At 43.1% G+C, this 17,943-nt stretch overlaps 1 protein-coding gene across 1 annotated transcript in view; it reads left to right on the forward strand.

Moving 5' to 3' along the window:
- The window catches only part of DLEC1 (DLEC1 cilia and flagella associated protein), a 34,035-nt gene that overhangs the window by 14,141 nt on the left and 1,951 nt on the right, over positions 1–17,943 (forward strand). The window contains exons 17-37 of the mRNA XM_063176136.1: positions 667–760; positions 984–1,114; positions 1,423–1,581; positions 2,419–2,558; positions 2,802–2,955; positions 4,049–4,159; positions 5,192–5,322; positions 5,663–5,848; positions 5,942–6,000; positions 7,585–7,736; positions 8,252–8,355; positions 9,419–9,489; positions 10,118–10,263; positions 11,295–11,429; positions 12,653–12,775; positions 13,817–13,911; positions 14,007–14,091; positions 14,624–14,833; positions 15,723–15,884; positions 16,807–16,960; positions 17,552–17,672. Coding sequence (XP_063032206.1) covers positions 667–760; positions 984–1,114; positions 1,423–1,581; positions 2,419–2,558; positions 2,802–2,955; positions 4,049–4,159; positions 5,192–5,322; positions 5,663–5,848; positions 5,942–6,000; positions 7,585–7,736; positions 8,252–8,355; positions 9,419–9,489; positions 10,118–10,263; positions 11,295–11,429; positions 12,653–12,775; positions 13,817–13,911; positions 14,007–14,091; positions 14,624–14,833; positions 15,723–15,884; positions 16,807–16,960; positions 17,552–17,672 — 2,723 coding nt within the window. The remainder of the gene's footprint in view (positions 1–666; positions 761–983; positions 1,115–1,422; positions 1,582–2,418; positions 2,559–2,801; positions 2,956–4,048; positions 4,160–5,191; positions 5,323–5,662; positions 5,849–5,941; positions 6,001–7,584; positions 7,737–8,251; positions 8,356–9,418; positions 9,490–10,117; positions 10,264–11,294; positions 11,430–12,652; positions 12,776–13,816; positions 13,912–14,006; positions 14,092–14,623; positions 14,834–15,722; positions 15,885–16,806; positions 16,961–17,551; positions 17,673–17,943) is intronic.

Below are 17,943 nucleotides of genomic sequence, written 5' to 3' on the forward strand. Positions count from 1 at the left end.
AGGCAGGAAGACATTTCCCAGTTAATGGTTTTCCCATTTTTTCTTAGAGATCCTGCTAATCAGCTTTTGGTTTTAAGATTTCTCTCCCTAGAACTTTTTTTTTTTCAATTTATACTTCCCAGTAACCCAGTATAACTACACATGTGGTAGATGTAATTAAGCCACTTACTGATGATATAACAACATCCTTTGCAGTTTCCAATTGGTGTTTTTTAGTCTTAAAAAGATAAGAATTTGAACTATGCTTAGAGATAATTGTACTTCAGAGAACAAAGTTATTTGCTGTAGTTAAGAAATAATGTTTTGACTAGATCTGAAGAGCAGGCCAAACATTTCAAGAGCTTGTATCTCCTTCACAAATAGAACTTTTGGCAAAAAAAAAAGCTGCACTCAAAAGATTTTCAGTTTATGCTTAGAAATTCTGTTACATTTTTAAAAAATGGGGGGGAAGTTTAAGAGTCTCAAATATGATCATGCTCTTGGAATGAATTGTTAATGGATTCTCTTCAGGTTTGAGGGAACACCTTCACCTATGTGAAGGAGACACTGTTAAATAAATGATGACTCAAAACCCAGTTTGCAGTGTATCAGTGCTCTCAGCAAACTGACTTGCTGCTCTGAAAGCTTAAAGTGCATTAATTGTCTCATTAATTTTAATTGTTTCAGCTGTGGAACAACAGCAAAACATTGATCAAGTACACATGGGAGAGAATCACAGACTGTGAGATCATTGAAGTTGAGCCTCGTACTGGTGTCATAGGTAAAGTTTCTGTGACTTGCAAGCAGTAATTAATGAAAGAGACAGTAATTGATTATATCAATTTATGACAGTCACAGAGCACTACAGTGCAAACTGAAAAATTACCTGATCTCCAGCCCTGTGGAGCCAGCAGGAGACTTAACTTGATTCCAGTAGCTTCATGCTTGAAGCAGGTGGTTTCTTACATAAAAGTGAGACAGGAGCCTGGTGTTCTCTCTTCTAGATGTGAATTTCTGCTGTGAATTTCTGCTGGCAATTTCTGGGAGCAAACCTGGGGTCATCAGCCGTAAGCTGCCGTGTCATGTTGAGCTGTGTCCAGAGCCAGTTATGCTGCATATTGAGGCTGCCTTTAAGGTAAGGAGCAGTTCAGTCTTGCAGGAGGATGAGCTGTGTGGCCTGGCCATTGTCCATATAAAGCTTTTATGCCTCTCAATGGCTTGAGAAATCTGAAGTGGTGACAAACAGGAGTTACTTTTGCTATAGTGACTATTGAGTCAATGTTGATATTCCCATAACACACAGAATTTTTCTGCATTACACAGTGCATTTACTTTCTGATATTCTCTGTGAAATCAAATGTTAATCCTAGATAATGACATGTTTCTTAATGAAGCAGTTTTGGCAGAGGTGTCCATTCTAAAGTCTGTTTCCTGCTGTCCTAGGGTCCATCTCTTTGTATTGATGTTCCATCACTCCAGTTTGGTTTGACTAAGCAGGGTGAGACTGTGTCAAGAACCTTTGAGATTAATAATCTGTCTCAGGTGCCAGCACAGTGGAGGATGCAAGAAAGCCAGGTTTTTCTAGCTCAAAGGAATGAAGAGGTAAGTCACTGCTGCAGCTGCCTGTAGTCCCTCCTTAGATATTTTATTTCTTCTGCTTAGGAGTTGTATTATTCATTCCAGCTATCAGAAGTTCTTATTGTTGTAACTTTTTACAAAACTAGTCCTGCACAGTTTCATAAGTGCATGAATGCTTTTGAGATTGAATGCTTCTTTACAATTTTTCTCCATTTCCCTTTATTACAAATCCTCTGCCAGCCTGATCCAAAGAGACACAGAGTATTTCCTGAATGACAATTATTTCAGCTACTGCTGCTGTAAGTAAGAGTTCAAGGCTTTAACAGAGCTGAGACTGCTGAACACTCCTCCCACACACCCACATCAGCATCTTGGACCAGAATCTGAGCCCCACTCCTTGCTGATGCTCTTCCTGTGCCACTCTCCCAACCCTCCTTCCTCACCCTTCTGTCCAAGAACCTTTCCCCTTGTGGCACCTTGCTGCTGCCTGGGAGCAGGTGGTGCTGCTGAGGCTGATTGCTTCTCCTTCATGTTCCCTGTCAGTCCATTGCTTCTCCTTCATTTTCCCTGTCAGTCCATTGCTTCTCCTTCATTATCCCTGTCAGTCCATGCACAGCTGACCCTGCTGTGCCCTTGGCTCTGACTGAAGCAAAGCCCTGCCTCCTTGTGTAGCCAGGCTTCCACAAAGCTGCCACTGTGCTTCCTGACATCAACCCAGGTGGGACTCGAGGGGCAGAGAGAAAGGAAACATCTGAGGAAAAATTAGACACTTGGAAGCCTTAATTAGATTCTGTGGCTTCAACATTTTACCCTTGCTTTGCACATGTCAGAAAAATTTCTGTTCCCTCTCTCGTCTCCCAGGTATCCACCTTCACCATCCAGCCATCAGCTGGAGAAATTCCTCCTTTGGGTCTGTGCACAGTTTCAGTTCACTTCACATCACTGCAGTGCCAGCGTCTCCAGACAGTGCTGGAACTGGAGGTGGAGAATGGAGAAGGAAGGTAAGGAGGAAAAGCAGCATTTGTTTTGTTTTCCCTGAGGTTCACATCTGGTTTTCACTTCAGGTAGTTTTCCCTCCTGCAACAAAACTATGAACTCACAGTGGGGTTGTGTAACCTATCAATGAACTATCAAATTTCTAATATTGCTAAATAAACATAAACATCATTCTTCCCAGCATGCTGTTTTGTGTCTAGCACGTTTCATTAACAATAACAATAGACCATCTGTGTGTTTATTTCCAGTCATCTTCCTGTTTTTGTTGAAGTTCAGACCCCCCAAGTGTGCCTGATATCTAGTCATCTAGTATTCAATGAAATTTATACTGGAGTTCCTGTCAAAGCAACCAATAAACTTTTTAACCAGACACTGCTGCCAGCAAAATACTTATGGGGAAAGGTAAATGCTCTTCTCATGGGTGAAGAATACAGCAGGGATGGAAATTGCAATTTCTGTAGGAAATACAAATAATGACTATTCTTAAAAGCTTTTCTGATGTGTCTTTTGAGTAGTCATTGCTGTTTTATTGGCTTGGAAGCAGAATTTCAGCTTTAGACCAAACTTTATTAAAAGATTAATTACCAGTTGATTTCATTATGTTCTTATGGTCTGTGGATGCCTGGGAAAAATGGATGAGCAGATGTGAAGGGTCATAGGATGTAAAGCTACCAGGGTGTTAAACAAAGTACCATAGTAGTTTAGGGTTTGCACTTAATTTAGTAAAACAAAGAAATTTTAGTGCTTTTGGATTGTGTCTGAATTCTGAATTGTGTCTGAATTCACATTCTGGCTGGGATTCAGCTTACAGAGTAGGAGACCTAAATTTAGTGTCAGTTTTTAAGCTGTGTCTGAACTCTCTTTTCAGTCAATGGAAATTGGTCAGTGCCTTGGTCATTCAGATCTGGCATCCATCACATCTGACATCCAAAGTTTAGCTCAATTTTCTACATAAAAGCACTCAGTGCCCCTCCAGATGTCCTCAGGTGCCCAAGGGATCCTATCAGAGCATGTACATGGTATAGGACCTACAGGAAAACACTTTGGAGCATCTGGAGCCTGGGAGGAATATCTAGAGCATTTTTCCTGATGTGTGAAGAAATGAGTGGAAGCCCTGGGTACATTCCATGCTGGTCACTTAGGGAAGGTGCCAACACCAGGATTGTGTCTCCCCCACATCTGTAGTGGAGAGAGGTGGGGCACATCTGGGACCTGCTCTGGTATCAGATAGATTGGGTGCACCCTGGAAAGGCCTGAGACTGGGAGAGGGGTGGGAGTGGCTCTGCTCCCAGCCCAGCAGCCTCAGTGGGCCCCTGAAGTTACTTGGAGTGAGTGTAGGTATGAGGATCTTACCAGCCATGGGGAATTGTAAAGCCAGTCTGGACAATATGTAGGTGCTGCTGCCTGGAAGTGTCCTAACCCTGAGAATAGCTTGGTGTTTTCAAAAGAGACAGTGTGAGGGAATCAGCATGAGCTGTGTCCTTTCTGTTGGCAGCCCATTGGAAGCCAGGCAGCCTCCTGCTCCGTCGTGGTGTCCCCTGCCAGTGGCACCTTAGGCCCAAATGAAGAGAGGGAATTCTGCATAGAGCTGTCAACTGACACTGTGGTAAGTTCACAAGTTTTATATGATGCACTTTTATAAAAACAGCAACACTGGCTTTTTCATCTCACCCCCATCTGGCAAAAGGAAGAAATTCTGTGTACAAAACCACGTGCTCTTTTTCCCAGACAATATCTCTGAAATGACTTTGCTTTAGGGATACCACAGTTGAAAGCAAGAATTAAAGAAGTGTACATAGTGTGCAATTTCTGCCCTGTTCCTGTTTTCTTCCTTTCTTGAAGTCCTGTACAATTGCTCTTAATGCTTATCACTCTTCTTGGAGCATACAGATCCTCACTTTGGATTATCTGGAATGATAAGGAGCAGAGTGGCATATACAGTGTATATTTGGTTTTCTGAATACAGTTAGAATCTTAACATTTTGATATTTGAAAACTTAAAAGGGGCTGATGGGACTGAGAGTATGCAAAATACAGGAGCAGAGCTTACAAACTCTAGGAATTCAGAAAAATACTTTACAAGGGCATTGAAATACCTGAGCTAAAGCAGCTAAATTCAGGATCTTCCTATAGATATGGTGTCTTAGTTCCCATTACAGTCACTGGAGAATTGGGTTTCATTTATTTGCTTAAAAGTAGGTGTTCTGTACTATCAGAGTTAGTATTTAAAATTATGTATCTGTGGCACTTGGGAACATGGTTTAGTGGTGGCCTTGGCAGTGCCAGATTAATGTTTAGACTCAGTCATTTTAGAAGTCTTTCCAACCTAAATGATTCTATGATTCAATACTTGGAGCATAGGAATTATGTCAGAAATCAGTAATGGAGCAGTTTTAGGCTCACAGACAGCTGCAGGTACAAAGCTGAGAAACAGCCACAAATTTTTACCTCAGTGCTGCCTTCTAAGCAGCTCTGATGCTGCAGAAAATGCACTGAAAACAATTCAGTAAAACCTCTCACAATTCTGTTGTTCTGGGTTTAATCCAGGGAAGTTTACACACTTTTAAAAATAAATACCTTGCCTTTCTTCTGTGATAGATGCTTCATTCCCAAGGAAACTTGATTCTTTGCTTTTCAGGGGGAGCTGAAAGACCTCACACTTTGCTGTAGCATAGAAGACATGGCTGAACCCCTCTTCCTGAGCATTTCTGGAGAAGTGAAGGGACTTCATGTCACATACTCAGTAGCTTCTGGCAGTGGAGCTGACAGGTAATATCTAACTGAATATTATTTCATTTTTCTGATACACAGAATGATGACTGTATTTTGGAACATGCTCATCTTTATATCTTTTCATATAAGTAAATATGTCTCTAATTTGGTAGACTGGCAGGTTATACAGGATAAAAATCTGACCCCAGATAAATCCTTATATGGGTAGAAGTGAAAAAATGAAAAGCAGAAAATGCTGATGGCAAAAATCATAGACTGCATGGTCCTTTTACACTGTGCATCACAACCACATTGCACATTTTTAAATGTCCTGAAATCATCTGTGGCATAAGAACATAAGACCCATGTCTAAATACTACTGTTATTTTTCTGGCAGTGATGAAGGACAAATGCCACAAAGCCCATGTGAGCTTCTTTTGGACTTTGGGTCTGAAGTTGCAGTCAAAGATGTTGTAAAGCATCAGCTGATTCTTACAAATCTCTCAGGAATCAGAGCTCCATTCACACTGGAAGCTGAGTATTTCAGTGCCTGTTTGGTGCCTCCAGAACAAGGAGCCTGCCTGTGAGTCTTGCTGTTCTGCATAATGATTCAAATACTAATTTAGGTCTGGTTTAAACCTGAAATCAGATTAATTTTTTTTTCATGCTCTCCAAGCTACCTGGTGAAAAAAAGGGGGCCTGTCACAGAGCCTGCAGCCAGAAAAGTAAAGTCAGGTATGAAAATATTTCTTCTGTGGAGAGAAAGTGAAAGCCAGCTGAATGCCAGCACTCAATGTGCCAGTCAGGCACATCTTCTCATTGTTGGAGTATTTGGTGAAGTCTAAACTGTTAAATTACTTAATTCCTCTGTTCATTCCTGAGTTTGAAAGCCCAGCTTGTATAAGCATTAGGTCAATCTCTCCTTTTTCCTTTTTCCTTTTTCCTTTTTCCTTTTTCCTTTTTCCTTTTTCCTTTTTCCTTTTTCCTTTTTCCTTTTTCCTTTTTCCTTTTTCCTTTTTCCTTTTTCCTTTTTCCTTTTTCCTTTTTCCTTTTTCCTTTTTCCTTTTTCCTTTTTCCTTTTTCCTTTTTCCTTTTTCCTTTTTCCTTTTTCCTTTTTCCCTTTCCTTTCCTTTCCTTTCCTTTCCTTTCCTTTCCTTTCCTTTCCTTTCCTTTCCTTTCCTTTCCTTTCCTTTCCTTTCCTTTCCTTTCCTTTCCTTTCCTTTCCTTTCCTTTCCTTTCCTTTCCTTTCCTTTCCTTTCCCTCTTTCCTTTCCTTTCCTTTCCTTTCCCTCTTTCCTTTCCTTTCCCTCTTTCCTTTCCTTTCCCTCTTTCCTTTCCTTTCCCTCTTTCCTTTCCTTTCCCTCTTTCCTTCTCTCTCTCTTCCTTCCTTCCCTTCCTTCCTTTTTTTCTTCCTTTTCTTCATCTTTTTCTTGCAAACAACAGTATGAAACAAAGTTGGTGATTCTGGTGACAGTCCACTCCCAGAACCCTCCCAGCACATGGGATGGATGACATGCAGAATGTTTGGCTCTTTCTCTCCCACACAGTTTTCCAGCACCAGTGCAGCAAGTTTTTCTCCCTCAAACCCTTTACCATACCTTCTCCACTGTGGAAAGCTACAGCACAGCCCCATCTGTCATTTCTGATGTGTTGTACTGAAAAATGATAATATTTACAGCCACATGAGACTGAGGGAGGGAGGAAATGGGAGCAAAAAGCTGTGAAGTGTGGATGTGTTTTCTGTATCCAAAATAAAACTTGCACATATTGGTACCTTGCCATAGAGTTTGGTATCTGTTCCACAGGCAGAGCTTTTCAGCTGTTGAGTTAGTGCTTAAGATTAGAAAAATGCTGTTCTGACAGATTCCATGCAGGCCTAGGTAACTCAGAATGTGGAAAGGCTTTGCTCTTTGTAATTAATTCTTTGCATGGAAGAGCACACAGAGGTAAACGGGCAGCTGCTAGTGAACAAGAAGCAGTCAACACAAATCCCAGCCTATTTTTCTCAGTTTTTTTCAAGTAACCAGCTAGTGCCTTGTATATCCCAAAGAGTTCTGGATCAGGTTTCTGGAAGGGTTGTCCTGCTGTAAAATATTCTGGGCAAGCACTAACTCTAAAAACAAAGTAAGACCCACTGCAAAAGGGAACTTGGGTAAAGTGGTACAAATGTGAGCTGTGCAAATGATCCCAGGGTTTCTAAGTCAGTGAGGTTAAGCTGATTAAAGGCAACTAAAATTGTGGTCCTGTGTATTCTTTGAAAGACTAACTTTGTTCCATTTCCTCAGAATTCATGAAATGCTTCTTTGCTCTGCTCCTTCAGAGTTTGCAGCAGCGTTGTTGTCCCAGGGGAAGGGAGCAGCTTTCCATATCCAACCTTCCTCAGGAACTCTGGAGGCTTTCCAGCAGCTCACCATAGAAATAGCAGCTTACAACAACATGTGGGGAGAGTACCAGGATTACCTTGTCTGTAAGGTAGGTGAGGTTTTGGTTTTACCATTGCAGATTTTACACTAATTATATTTCCCAGATGCCTTTCTGTTAGAAATACTTTATCAGTTTTTTAAGCCTTCAGTAAAAATTCAGGATGGATGGATGGATCTTGCTATACCACTACTTTCAGTGAATGTAAGGAGCAATTGTTTGGTTTTAGGGGGACATGTTTATTCTTTGGGAGGTTTTCATGTGCCTTGAAAATGACTGGAGTAGTTTTGATTTATAACATCTGCTTGGGAGCTGGCCAGTGCACTGCTCTGCTCTACCAATACCATAGATTGTGTTGTGTAGAAAAGCAGCAGGAAAGCTGATAAATGCATGAGGTATTGCATTCTCCTGCTGAGAAGAGTTGTTGTTAGCATATAAATTAGAGGTTGTCAAAGGAAACTAGTCAAAATTATTTGAAAATCCAATCAGTTTGCAAAACATAATTTCATAACACAGGAGAACTAAGGTGTTATCTTGATTCTAATAGCAAAAATTCCTTTTAATAGGTTGGACACTTACAACCTAAATTAATTCCTATGCAAATGACTGTGAAAGGCTGTCCAATCTTCCTGCAGGTGACAGGACCAAAACTAGAGCCACCCATTGTCAGGTATAGTGCAAAATACTGTCAGACAAATCAGTAAATGAAATGCCAATGGGCTGCAGCCAACACACACACCTGTTCCATCTTGTGATATAATGAGAAGGTCAGCAAAGTGTCAGTCAAAGCACAGTATCTGCTTCTAGAACATCAATACATTTTTTTTCTGCCAACACAATTAGAATATAATCTGCACTACAAGTCTGCTGAAGTGTGCCAGCTGTCTCTGTTCTGGGCTTGCAGCTGTAGAATTTCACCCAGTGCAGCCTCATCTGGCTCTGTGGAGATGGCAGCTGGCACATGGTGGCAATTCTCATCACCCACAGCTCATTTCTCCCTGGCCCTTTACCTGCACCAGGAGAAATGCAGCCCTGAGGTCAGCAGGGGAAGGTTTAAACCTTCTCATACAGCAAATGGCATCTGCACCTTGGGATGAGGGGTAAGGGCTGGTTTTTGGGGAGCCCCAGCACTGCACATGGTTACTCTGAAATGTCTGAGACAACTGAAAAAAATTGGGGAAAAAAGAAAAGAAACAGATAAAATAAAGCAATATTGTACTTCACAGTGTAGGCCATGTGTGGTGGTGTTCACAGGGGTCCCAGGATGAGGGAAGAGACAAGAATGTTGACTCCATGTTTCAGAAGGCTGATTTATTATTTTATGATATATATCAAGACTATACAAAAACAATACAACAAAGGATTTCATCAGAAGGCTGGCTAAGAATAGAAAAGGAATGATAACAAAGGTTTGTGACTGACCAAGACAGTCCGGACAGCTGGGCTGTGATTGGCCATTAATTAGAAACAACCACGTGAGCCAATCCCAGATGCACCTGTTGCATTCCACAGCAGCAGAAAATCAATGTTTACATTTTGCTCCTGAGGCCTCTCAGATTCTCAGGAGGAAAAATCCTAAGGAAAGGATTTTTCATAAAAGATGTCTGTGGCAGCCATGCCTTACCTGAGAGCCACTCCAGTGCAGCCAGATCATTTCCACTTTTAAACAACTCTTCAGTGATTTCAGACACTTCTGTTCTCTGCATGCACTGACAGCAAGCTTCCCTGTCCAGGTTTGGCACTCAGATCTCAGGAGGGTCCCCTGTGCTTCGGAGGGTCCAGCTCAACAATCCCACTCCCTTTGGTAAGGATGGCTTTTGAACAGCAAACATTGATGCCTTCATTGTGTTCCTTATAGAAATAAAAGTAGAAGGACTCATTAACCTGTTAATTGACAGGCATACTTGTTCCCTAATGAAGATGTTTTTAGCAAAAAAAAAAATAGAGGGTGACTCAATGTGTTGCCACTATGCAATTGCACCTCCCATCCTGATGTAGGTGGGTTTCCCCTCATTAAAATTGTGGGAATTCAGGATTTTCCATCCTGTTTTTATGGATTTCTTACAACACTAAGCCTGGTCAGTCAGGTGTGCTACCTGCTTTTTACTGGCATCATCTGGCTCTTCTGTTCTATCTTTTTAGCTTTTCAGATCAAAATAAGTCAATAACATTTTTTAAAATTTTAATTCTACTAGATCCATTTGCTTAAACAAAATACTCATCGTTTATTTTGATTATAGTTTAGGACATAGAAAGTGGCCAAACTGTAGCAAGCTCTAAAATAATTTTAATTTACAGCAAACATGGGAAACCTAAGAGATACATTTTAATACAAATCCTGTTGCCAGACACAAATTTGATATTCTGGTACCAACTAAGCCATGAGCCCTCACTGACTGGAAGTAATTGTCCTTTTTTCCTTTCCCATTCAGACATCCGGCTGGACTTGGAAGTTTACAACCAAGAGCCAGATGATGAGAAGCTGGTGGACCTGTTGGTGCTCTTTGGAGACCCTTTTCCTCCTTTGGACATGGCTGGAAAGGAGGCTGCATCAAGTGGTAGCCCCTCAGAGTCAAAGGTAGTGTTAAAGCTGGATCCAGCTGCCATTCCCTGTGGGAGCATTTATCCAGCTCTGGAAAGCACAGATGAGGTCAGCTCTTAGGCTGTTTCTTGTACTGCTGCTGAGATACATGATGGGATTTTGGCATGAAGGGTTGAAAACAATAACAGGAGATAGAACTTGTAACTAAGAGCTGGATTGTTAAAAGGAATGTCAGCTCCTCTCCCAGTTAAACATGCAATATTGTGGGTAAGTGGCTTTGGGGATAAGCAATCTGTTTCCAGAGTGAGCTATAAGCAATTGGCTCTCTTTAAAAATGTTTAAAAAGCTAAAGAAATACTATTTAAAATACTGTCAGTGACAAACTATTGTCATTATTACATGAAAGAATTAAAATAACTAAACCTCCTTAATTTGGCTCTGCTTTTCTCATGGGTGCTTTCTGGTGTCAACAAGTGCTGTAGTCAGGGAGCAGAACCTACCCTGCAAATTTCAAATTGCACCTAATGATATGGAGGTATTATCCCAGTGCTAAAATTAGATTGATTCTTTTAGAATATGGTAACATCTATTACACATGAAGTTTGATTATAATGTGGCAATTTAGTGTCTTGAGGGGCTGGCAGGGACAGGGAGAAGGTATCCCCCAGGATATTCTCTATTTCTCTGGCAAAAGCTTCACAGAAAAAATATTAAAATCATATTTTCTCTGCTTCAGCTCAGCATGCACAGTTATTTTGAACAGAGCTCTAACCTTTCTTGTGCACAAAAGGAACAGCACTGCCCCAGAGTGCTGGTTTGTATAATGGGCCAGAGGTGTCAAGATTGGGTAGAACTGGACCCAAGCATGCACATTTTCCAAGGAATTCAGGAGAGCTACTCTGTGGATGAGAAATTTAATGTACAGGACACATCCACGTGTCCAGCCCCTGTGCCAGAAAGAAACTGGAGCTGGCCATGCTTCCTGAGCAGTTCCCTGTGCACATCACTCACATTCCTCCCTTGCAGTGTAACAGTTTTAACCATTCCCCACCCCTGTGTCTCTGCAGCCTCCAGGTTCTGACAGCAAAGAGATGGAAATCAGCAGCCAGGAGTCTGCAGGAGAGAAAAATATCTCTGTACTCATCCGACCTCATGAGGGGGTGCTTGCAGACAGCCCCTACTCCGTTGCTCCAAGGCAGATAGTAAGCTTTTACATTTCCTTTGGGCTTAGTTTTAGCACATTTTCTGCAGGGCAGAGAATACAGAGAAGGAGAAGGAGGTAGCTTTGAGTTTGGTTTGAGGTAGACTATTAAGCAGTGAAAGGAAGGCTTTGGAGATGATCATGAGAGGAGTTTGAAAGGTCAACAGAAAGTGTCCTATCTATATCTGAGCAGTGACCTGATGACTGGACTTAAGTGTTGTACACCAGAGTGACATCTCTGGTCTTCTCACTTGGGCTGGCATGGTGAAATGTGGGAGCCATCCAGCCTGAAGCTGTGGAAACATGCAGAGCTGGAAATCAGGCTGCTGGAAAGGGGTGCTCTGTAGATAACTGGTGAATAAACCATTGTAACCACAGTGCTTCACAAGTGAGATCTGCAAATACACAGTGTCACAATCCCTTAGGAATATCATAAAATAAAGTCAGCACTAGAAAGATCTAGCTGTGACAGGGCTGCCCAAAACATCAGTGTGCCAGTTTTATTTTTAAATATTTTTTGCCAAAGGGTTTCAGTTACAAGTTAAAATGAGCTAAATATTACATAAAAGGAATGATGATAGAAATGAAGCTGCAGTCAGCTCTGAGGTGGCTGAGGCTGAGAAAGGTCAGACAAACAACTGCCTCACTGTGGAGGCAGCTTTTGTGGGGTGTAGCCAGCAGCAATATCAGCATTTAACCTGCACAATTCACCTAAAGAAAGTATCATCTAGCCAGCCTGTAAATCCCAGAAAATCCACTGCAGCTGGCTAGTGCATGTGATTACATTCCCTGCTGTCATGTAAAATTAAAAAATAGCCAAGACTAAACTGAGCTGTAAAATACTTTTAGTTCACACTTGTAACTCTTCAAAAAATGTTTCATATATGAAAGTTGTGGAATAATCACCTAAGGTAGCCAAGGAGTAAGAGTGGGCAGAACTGGGTATTTTTAAAAACAAACAGATGTGTACATATGTTTGTGTACTTAGAGAGTTGGTTTGTGACCGTGCTTAAACTCTGCTGATGCTGAAAAGTGGCCACAGTGATATTTGCAGTTGAAGTCATTGTCAGTTTGGCTGTCACATGTTGGCATTTTCGTGCAAGCCTGAGCCCGTGCCCGGGGGATTGCGTGCTGCTTGTGCAACTCCGTTTTGGCAGCCGAGTCCCGAGGTTCTTGTGCAATCCCCGACGGCTCCGTGCCCTGAACGCTCTCTCCCGGCCGCAGGTGGTTCCAGGAGGTGGCAGCAGCGACATTTACATCTCCTTCACCCCGCTCGTCATCCCCGACACCGAGGCGGAGCTGTGCTGTGCCGCGCTGCTGCTGGGCTTCATGAGCCTGGACAGCAAGGTAAACTGGCTGTCACCGCAAGGCCAAAGGGGAATGTCATTTCCCTTCCTGTATTTATGTACAGGCTGCTGTTACCTGGCCAGTCTGTGTAAACAGTCCAGTTCCTGCCATCTTGTACATCCTTCCTTAACCAGGGTTGTTCATCTGTTGCATTTCTCTTGGAGCTTGGAAGCGTTCTGGGGTGGGAATGTCACCATCTCCTTGCATTGTCTGGGGCAGCAGACCCCAGACAAAAGCCCAGGGGTTTGAAATGCTGTCACAACATCAGGTTTTATTGCTAACAATAATTAACAATGGAAGTGAGACTCAGGACTGCTGAGTCCTGTTCCTGGCTCTGCATCCACCTTCCTGTGTGAATTTGGACAGCATATATCTCCTCTGGGAAACTTCCTCTTCAACAACTGCTGATGTGAGGCTTGATCAGGGTTTTATGAATGGCTCAGTGATTCCCTGACATGAATTGTTGCAAAGGTGCAAGGTGACCTGAATGAATGCTAATAGAATGTTCAATAAAAACAACCCTAATAATCCTTATTCCTGAAGAAAGGGAATACATGATGCTCACTCACCTGGCTTGCAAAGGCTTCATTAATTTCATATATATCAATGTCACTCAGAGTCAGACCTATGGGCCAGAAAAGCCAGGAGTAGAATAATAGAGTCCTGGAATGGTATGAGTGGAAAGGACCATCTAGCTCCAACCCTGCCATGGGCAGCAACATCTTTAACCAGAAAAAGTTACTCCACACTCCATCCAACCTAGCCTTGAATGTTTCCAGAGATGGGGCATCCACAGATTCTTTGGGGAACCTGTTCCAGAGTCTCACCACCCCCAGAGTGAAGAATTTCTTCCCAACATCTGACCTAAACCTTCCCTGCACCTGTATTATCACCCACAGCCATTCAGAGTCCAGCTACTGCTTGGCCTCTGCTGTTCCATCATTGCCAAGCAGAGCCCTGTTTTGGCTGCCAGCTCCAAGCAGCATTTCAGGTTCAGTGCTGCCATTTCTGACAGGATTTCTGTTCCCATCTTGTTGGCAGCTGGCCAGGGGGGTGCCCAGCAAGGTGCGGCGCAGCCACGTCTACGACGCTCCCCCGCTCCGAGTGCACGTGGAGGCTGTCCTGAGACATCCCCTGTGAGTGCCACAGTCACAGCTGCCACCCTCATGGCAGGCTCAGCTGGGACAGGGATGTGACAGGGATGTGACCAGCCCTGCTTCTTTACACTCAGGTTGGAAGTGGAGATGGATCACGAGAGAGGAATGGTGTTTTATTCAGTGGCGAGTGATCTCCTACCTGCCAAGCCTTTCTCTGGAGTGAGTATTTCCCACACTGATGGATTTGGCTGCTTTGTATTGTTGTGCTGCTGGGAGAATTCAGAGCTGTGTGCACATGGATGTGAAAATGCTTCCTAATCACCAGTAGCCTCATTTTCTGTATTGCACATAACAAGAAAGGAACAACAACAACAACAAAAAAAAAAAGCATACAAGCACTTATTAGCCAGGAATAAGAAAAGCTGATCTCAGACAATGCCTGTTTTATTCAATTTTTTTTTTCATTGTAAGGGAGTTTTTAAGTAGAAAAATAAGTTCTGATTTTCAGGACATGAAAGTCCAAAAAGCAAAATGAGTCACTTCAGTTGGGTGACCCTTGGCATTTGAAAACTTAGACTTTATTATGTTACTTTTATTTTGGCTTTTCACTCAAGAAATGTTGAGTAACGCAGGTAGAAAATAGTGGATTGTTTTGGGGTAAAATCCTTCAGATTTTACCATTACCAAACAGAGCAACACAGACCTCTCCAGGGAGTTAAAACTGACCAGTTCTGAATCATTTCTCCCCCAGGTTTTGACAGATGCAGTAATTACTCAGAGTTTGAAACTCATGAATTGTACCAAGGTCCGGCTGTACTTCAGGCTCTTTCTGTCTACACCCTCTATGCCCTTCAGCCTCTGCAGCTCAGATCCCAAAAAGAGCACAGAAACATCCCACAGCAAGAAGGAGGAAAGGAAACAGCAACTGCAACATGTACTTTATCCACAGCAAAACATGCTGGTAGGCTCAAAAATAATAATCCTGTGCCAGATTAGAGAGTTTAGTAATTGGTGTGTTAGTGTGGCCTGCAGGAACCACAGAAAAACACAGCTGGTATAGAAATCTCCCAGTTTCAGGGGAAATAGTGCTGTATTAGCAAATGCTAATTACTGCCATTTTGCCTCCTACATTGCAGGTGCAGGTTTTTTTTCTGTAAATAATCTTTTTTCTGTTCCTGATGTGCTTTTCCCATCAACTCTGACCTGTTGCAAACTCTTGCAGAAAACCCTGTGGGTTTGCAGCTCACTTAAATCAATAGCCATATATATGTTGGACAAATTAAAAGATTTCCAAGGACTGCAGTCTTCCCTCATTTCCTTAAATTAGATGTGGGCAGTGCAAGGAGAGGAAAATTTGATTAGTTTTGGGTGTACAAATTACATTAAAGGAAATGAAGTCCCAGAGTAGAGAATTAGGTAACCTGCAAAAAATGAGTAACTGTTGCATTTTTGAAGTGTGCTTCTCATTTTGCTGTGTTCATTTTGACACACACATCTCAATTCTGCATGTGGGGGAAGAAAGAGGATTTAGATGTCTAAGACAGCTTTGGGAATGTGGTATTTGTACCCTCAGGAACTCAAAACCTTTGGCTTGCTAGAGGCTGTTTCTCCCCTGTGGTTCAGAGATCAGCTGTTCCCCTTTACACTCCATCTCTGTGTACTGCATTCATAGGAAATAGCTGTGGTTTTTTTCTTTAATTGTATTGCTTTGTTCCAGTGGGAATTTGGCTGCAGGCATGACACCTTTGGGTTCCAGTGGGAAAATGTGTGCCTGGGCCTTTGTGTACTTTGGATTTCCTGCACACAGTTGTCATCTTATGTGATGGTCATCAGGATTTCTCTTCCCACAGGTGAAAGTGTCATTCCACACAAGTCTGGAGTTACTCAGGTATCAGCATTTGCCAGAGACCCAGCTGCTTCCTGGATGCCAAGTGCTCCAGCTGGAGAGTGGAGAGAGAAAGCTGAAGTTTCATCAAAATCTGGTCATTGAGCACAGTAACTGCACTACCCAGGTGAGGTCAGGACAGGGCTCTGGGCCCTGGGCAAGGGCTGTTTCAGCAGCATCTCTGACTGGGATTAGGATTTACTCAGCCTTGAATTACTCTGGAGTAAATGGGGTCATCCAGGGAAGTAAATGGCTGTGGGGCTGCTCTCTGCTGATTCTGCAGGTGATTCCCAGGTGGGCTGTGCAGGTTGGGGTCACACCCTGGTACCCCAGCTCTGCATGGCAGCCCGGGTGACACTCAAAGCACCACACACCCAGTCTCAGGATGACTCTGAGACAGGAGTCAGGGCTGTCTCAGGGAACAAGCCATGCCTGAGTCACCAGGCAATGCCTCCTGCAGCAACCAAGGGCTTCTGGAAAGGCTCCTGAGTCCATTGAGCTCCTGCAGTGTGATCATGTAAAAACTGATCCCTTCCAGTCAGAAATCTGTAACCTCTTCCCAGCCTGCAACACCCAGCACACTGCAGGCACTCCTGAGTTCCTTTCACACCAGGTATTTCTGAGGCAGGACCTGTGTGAGACTGAGCACCATACCTAAGATACAGTCAAGTGAATCATAACCTTGGGCAATCTGCACAAACTGAATGACTCACAGTGGGCCATACACAGTCCTGAGGGACCAGGAGATGCTGTAATGTCTGCAGCTCCACAGAAAACCCTAAAAACAAATGAGAATGTTCACTCTGTGTTACTTCATTAAGACCACAGTGTCTGGTTTGAAAACCTGTCCCAAAAAAGTAACACACAAGCAACAACTTCATTCACTCAAGGCTGTAGAATGGGAATTGACTCTATTGTGAAAGAACACAGAACAATCATTCTTGATTCAGTGGTTGGGGTTAAGAATGATCCAGCTAGAGCAGGAATTACTAAAGCTCTGTAAAACTCAGGTGGGTTTTATTCTCTTTTCCCTTTCCCCTGTTTTGCAGCTGGTCCCAGTGACTGCCTACCTCACTGTTCCAGTCCTGGAGCTCTCCTGTGACAGGGTTGATTTCCAGAGCTGCTTTGTTGCACAGACCAAGACAGAACATGTCTTCCTGTATAACAGGAGTGGCTGCAGGAGCTACTGGACTGCTTTGCTGGGTATTCTGGTTTTGCAATTGATTTCCTTGTTACAGAGTTTCACTAAGACTGCATACACTCACTCAATATAGGGGCAAAATGTGATGATCCTGGGTGCAAACATGGTTTGCTTTTGTTCTCACTGATGTGGCCTTTTTCCTTCCTCTCTTTCCCCTCCTTTTTTTTCACAATATTATCAGTACCACTACTGATTTCAGCAGTTACTCCACATCTAACCAAAAGACTGAGTCTCAGCCCTCACAATGCTTGGACATGCTCTGCTCATTTATAAATCAGTCCTGAGGGGCAACAAGAACCAGCAGCTCCTCATGGGTTGTTTCAGCATGAGCCCAATGCTGTTAATAATAGATGTTAATAACAGATTCCAGAGGAAAGAAGATCAGGGCCTTATTATTTCAGTGTGGAGACCACTGATCACTGCCCTTGATGAGAAGATGAAAGCAGAGTCTGGGCACATGCACAGAAACCCTGACAGTGTGAGACATGATGTGTTAGTTGCTCAGCAAAGAGGAGCATTGCCATGAGTGCTGCTTGCTGTACAGTTAGAGGGTGTTGGATGGCTTTGTTTGACATTTGCCCCTTCCACTGCAGATGAACAGAAAAGCCCTAAGGCCATGCAGGTATTTTCCATCTTCCCAACCAAAGGCATTTTGGAGGCACGTGAAGGGGAGGCACCTACCAGAGAGATTCTGCAGATCAGCTTTGCTGCAAGGTACAGTTAACTGTAATTGTGACTGAAATTGTGCTCTTCACAGAGAGCTGGGCTTGTTCAGCCTGGAGAAGGCTCTGGGGAGCCTCAGAGCCCCTAAAGGGGCTCCAGGAGAGCTGGAGAGGGACCTGGGACAAAGTGATGGGAAAGGGGAATGGCTGCACACTGCCAGAGGGCAGGGTTAGATGGGAAAGAACTTTGCCCTGTGAGGGTGGTGAGGCCCTGGCACAGGCTGCCCAGAGAAGCTGTGGCTGCCCCATCTCTGGAATTAAGG

Source organism: Melospiza melodia, chromosome 1 (assembly GCF_035770615.1).
Source record: "Melospiza melodia melodia isolate bMelMel2 chromosome 1, bMelMel2.pri, whole genome shotgun sequence".
Lineage (NCBI taxonomy): Eukaryota > Metazoa > Chordata > Aves > Passeriformes > Passerellidae > Melospiza > Melospiza melodia.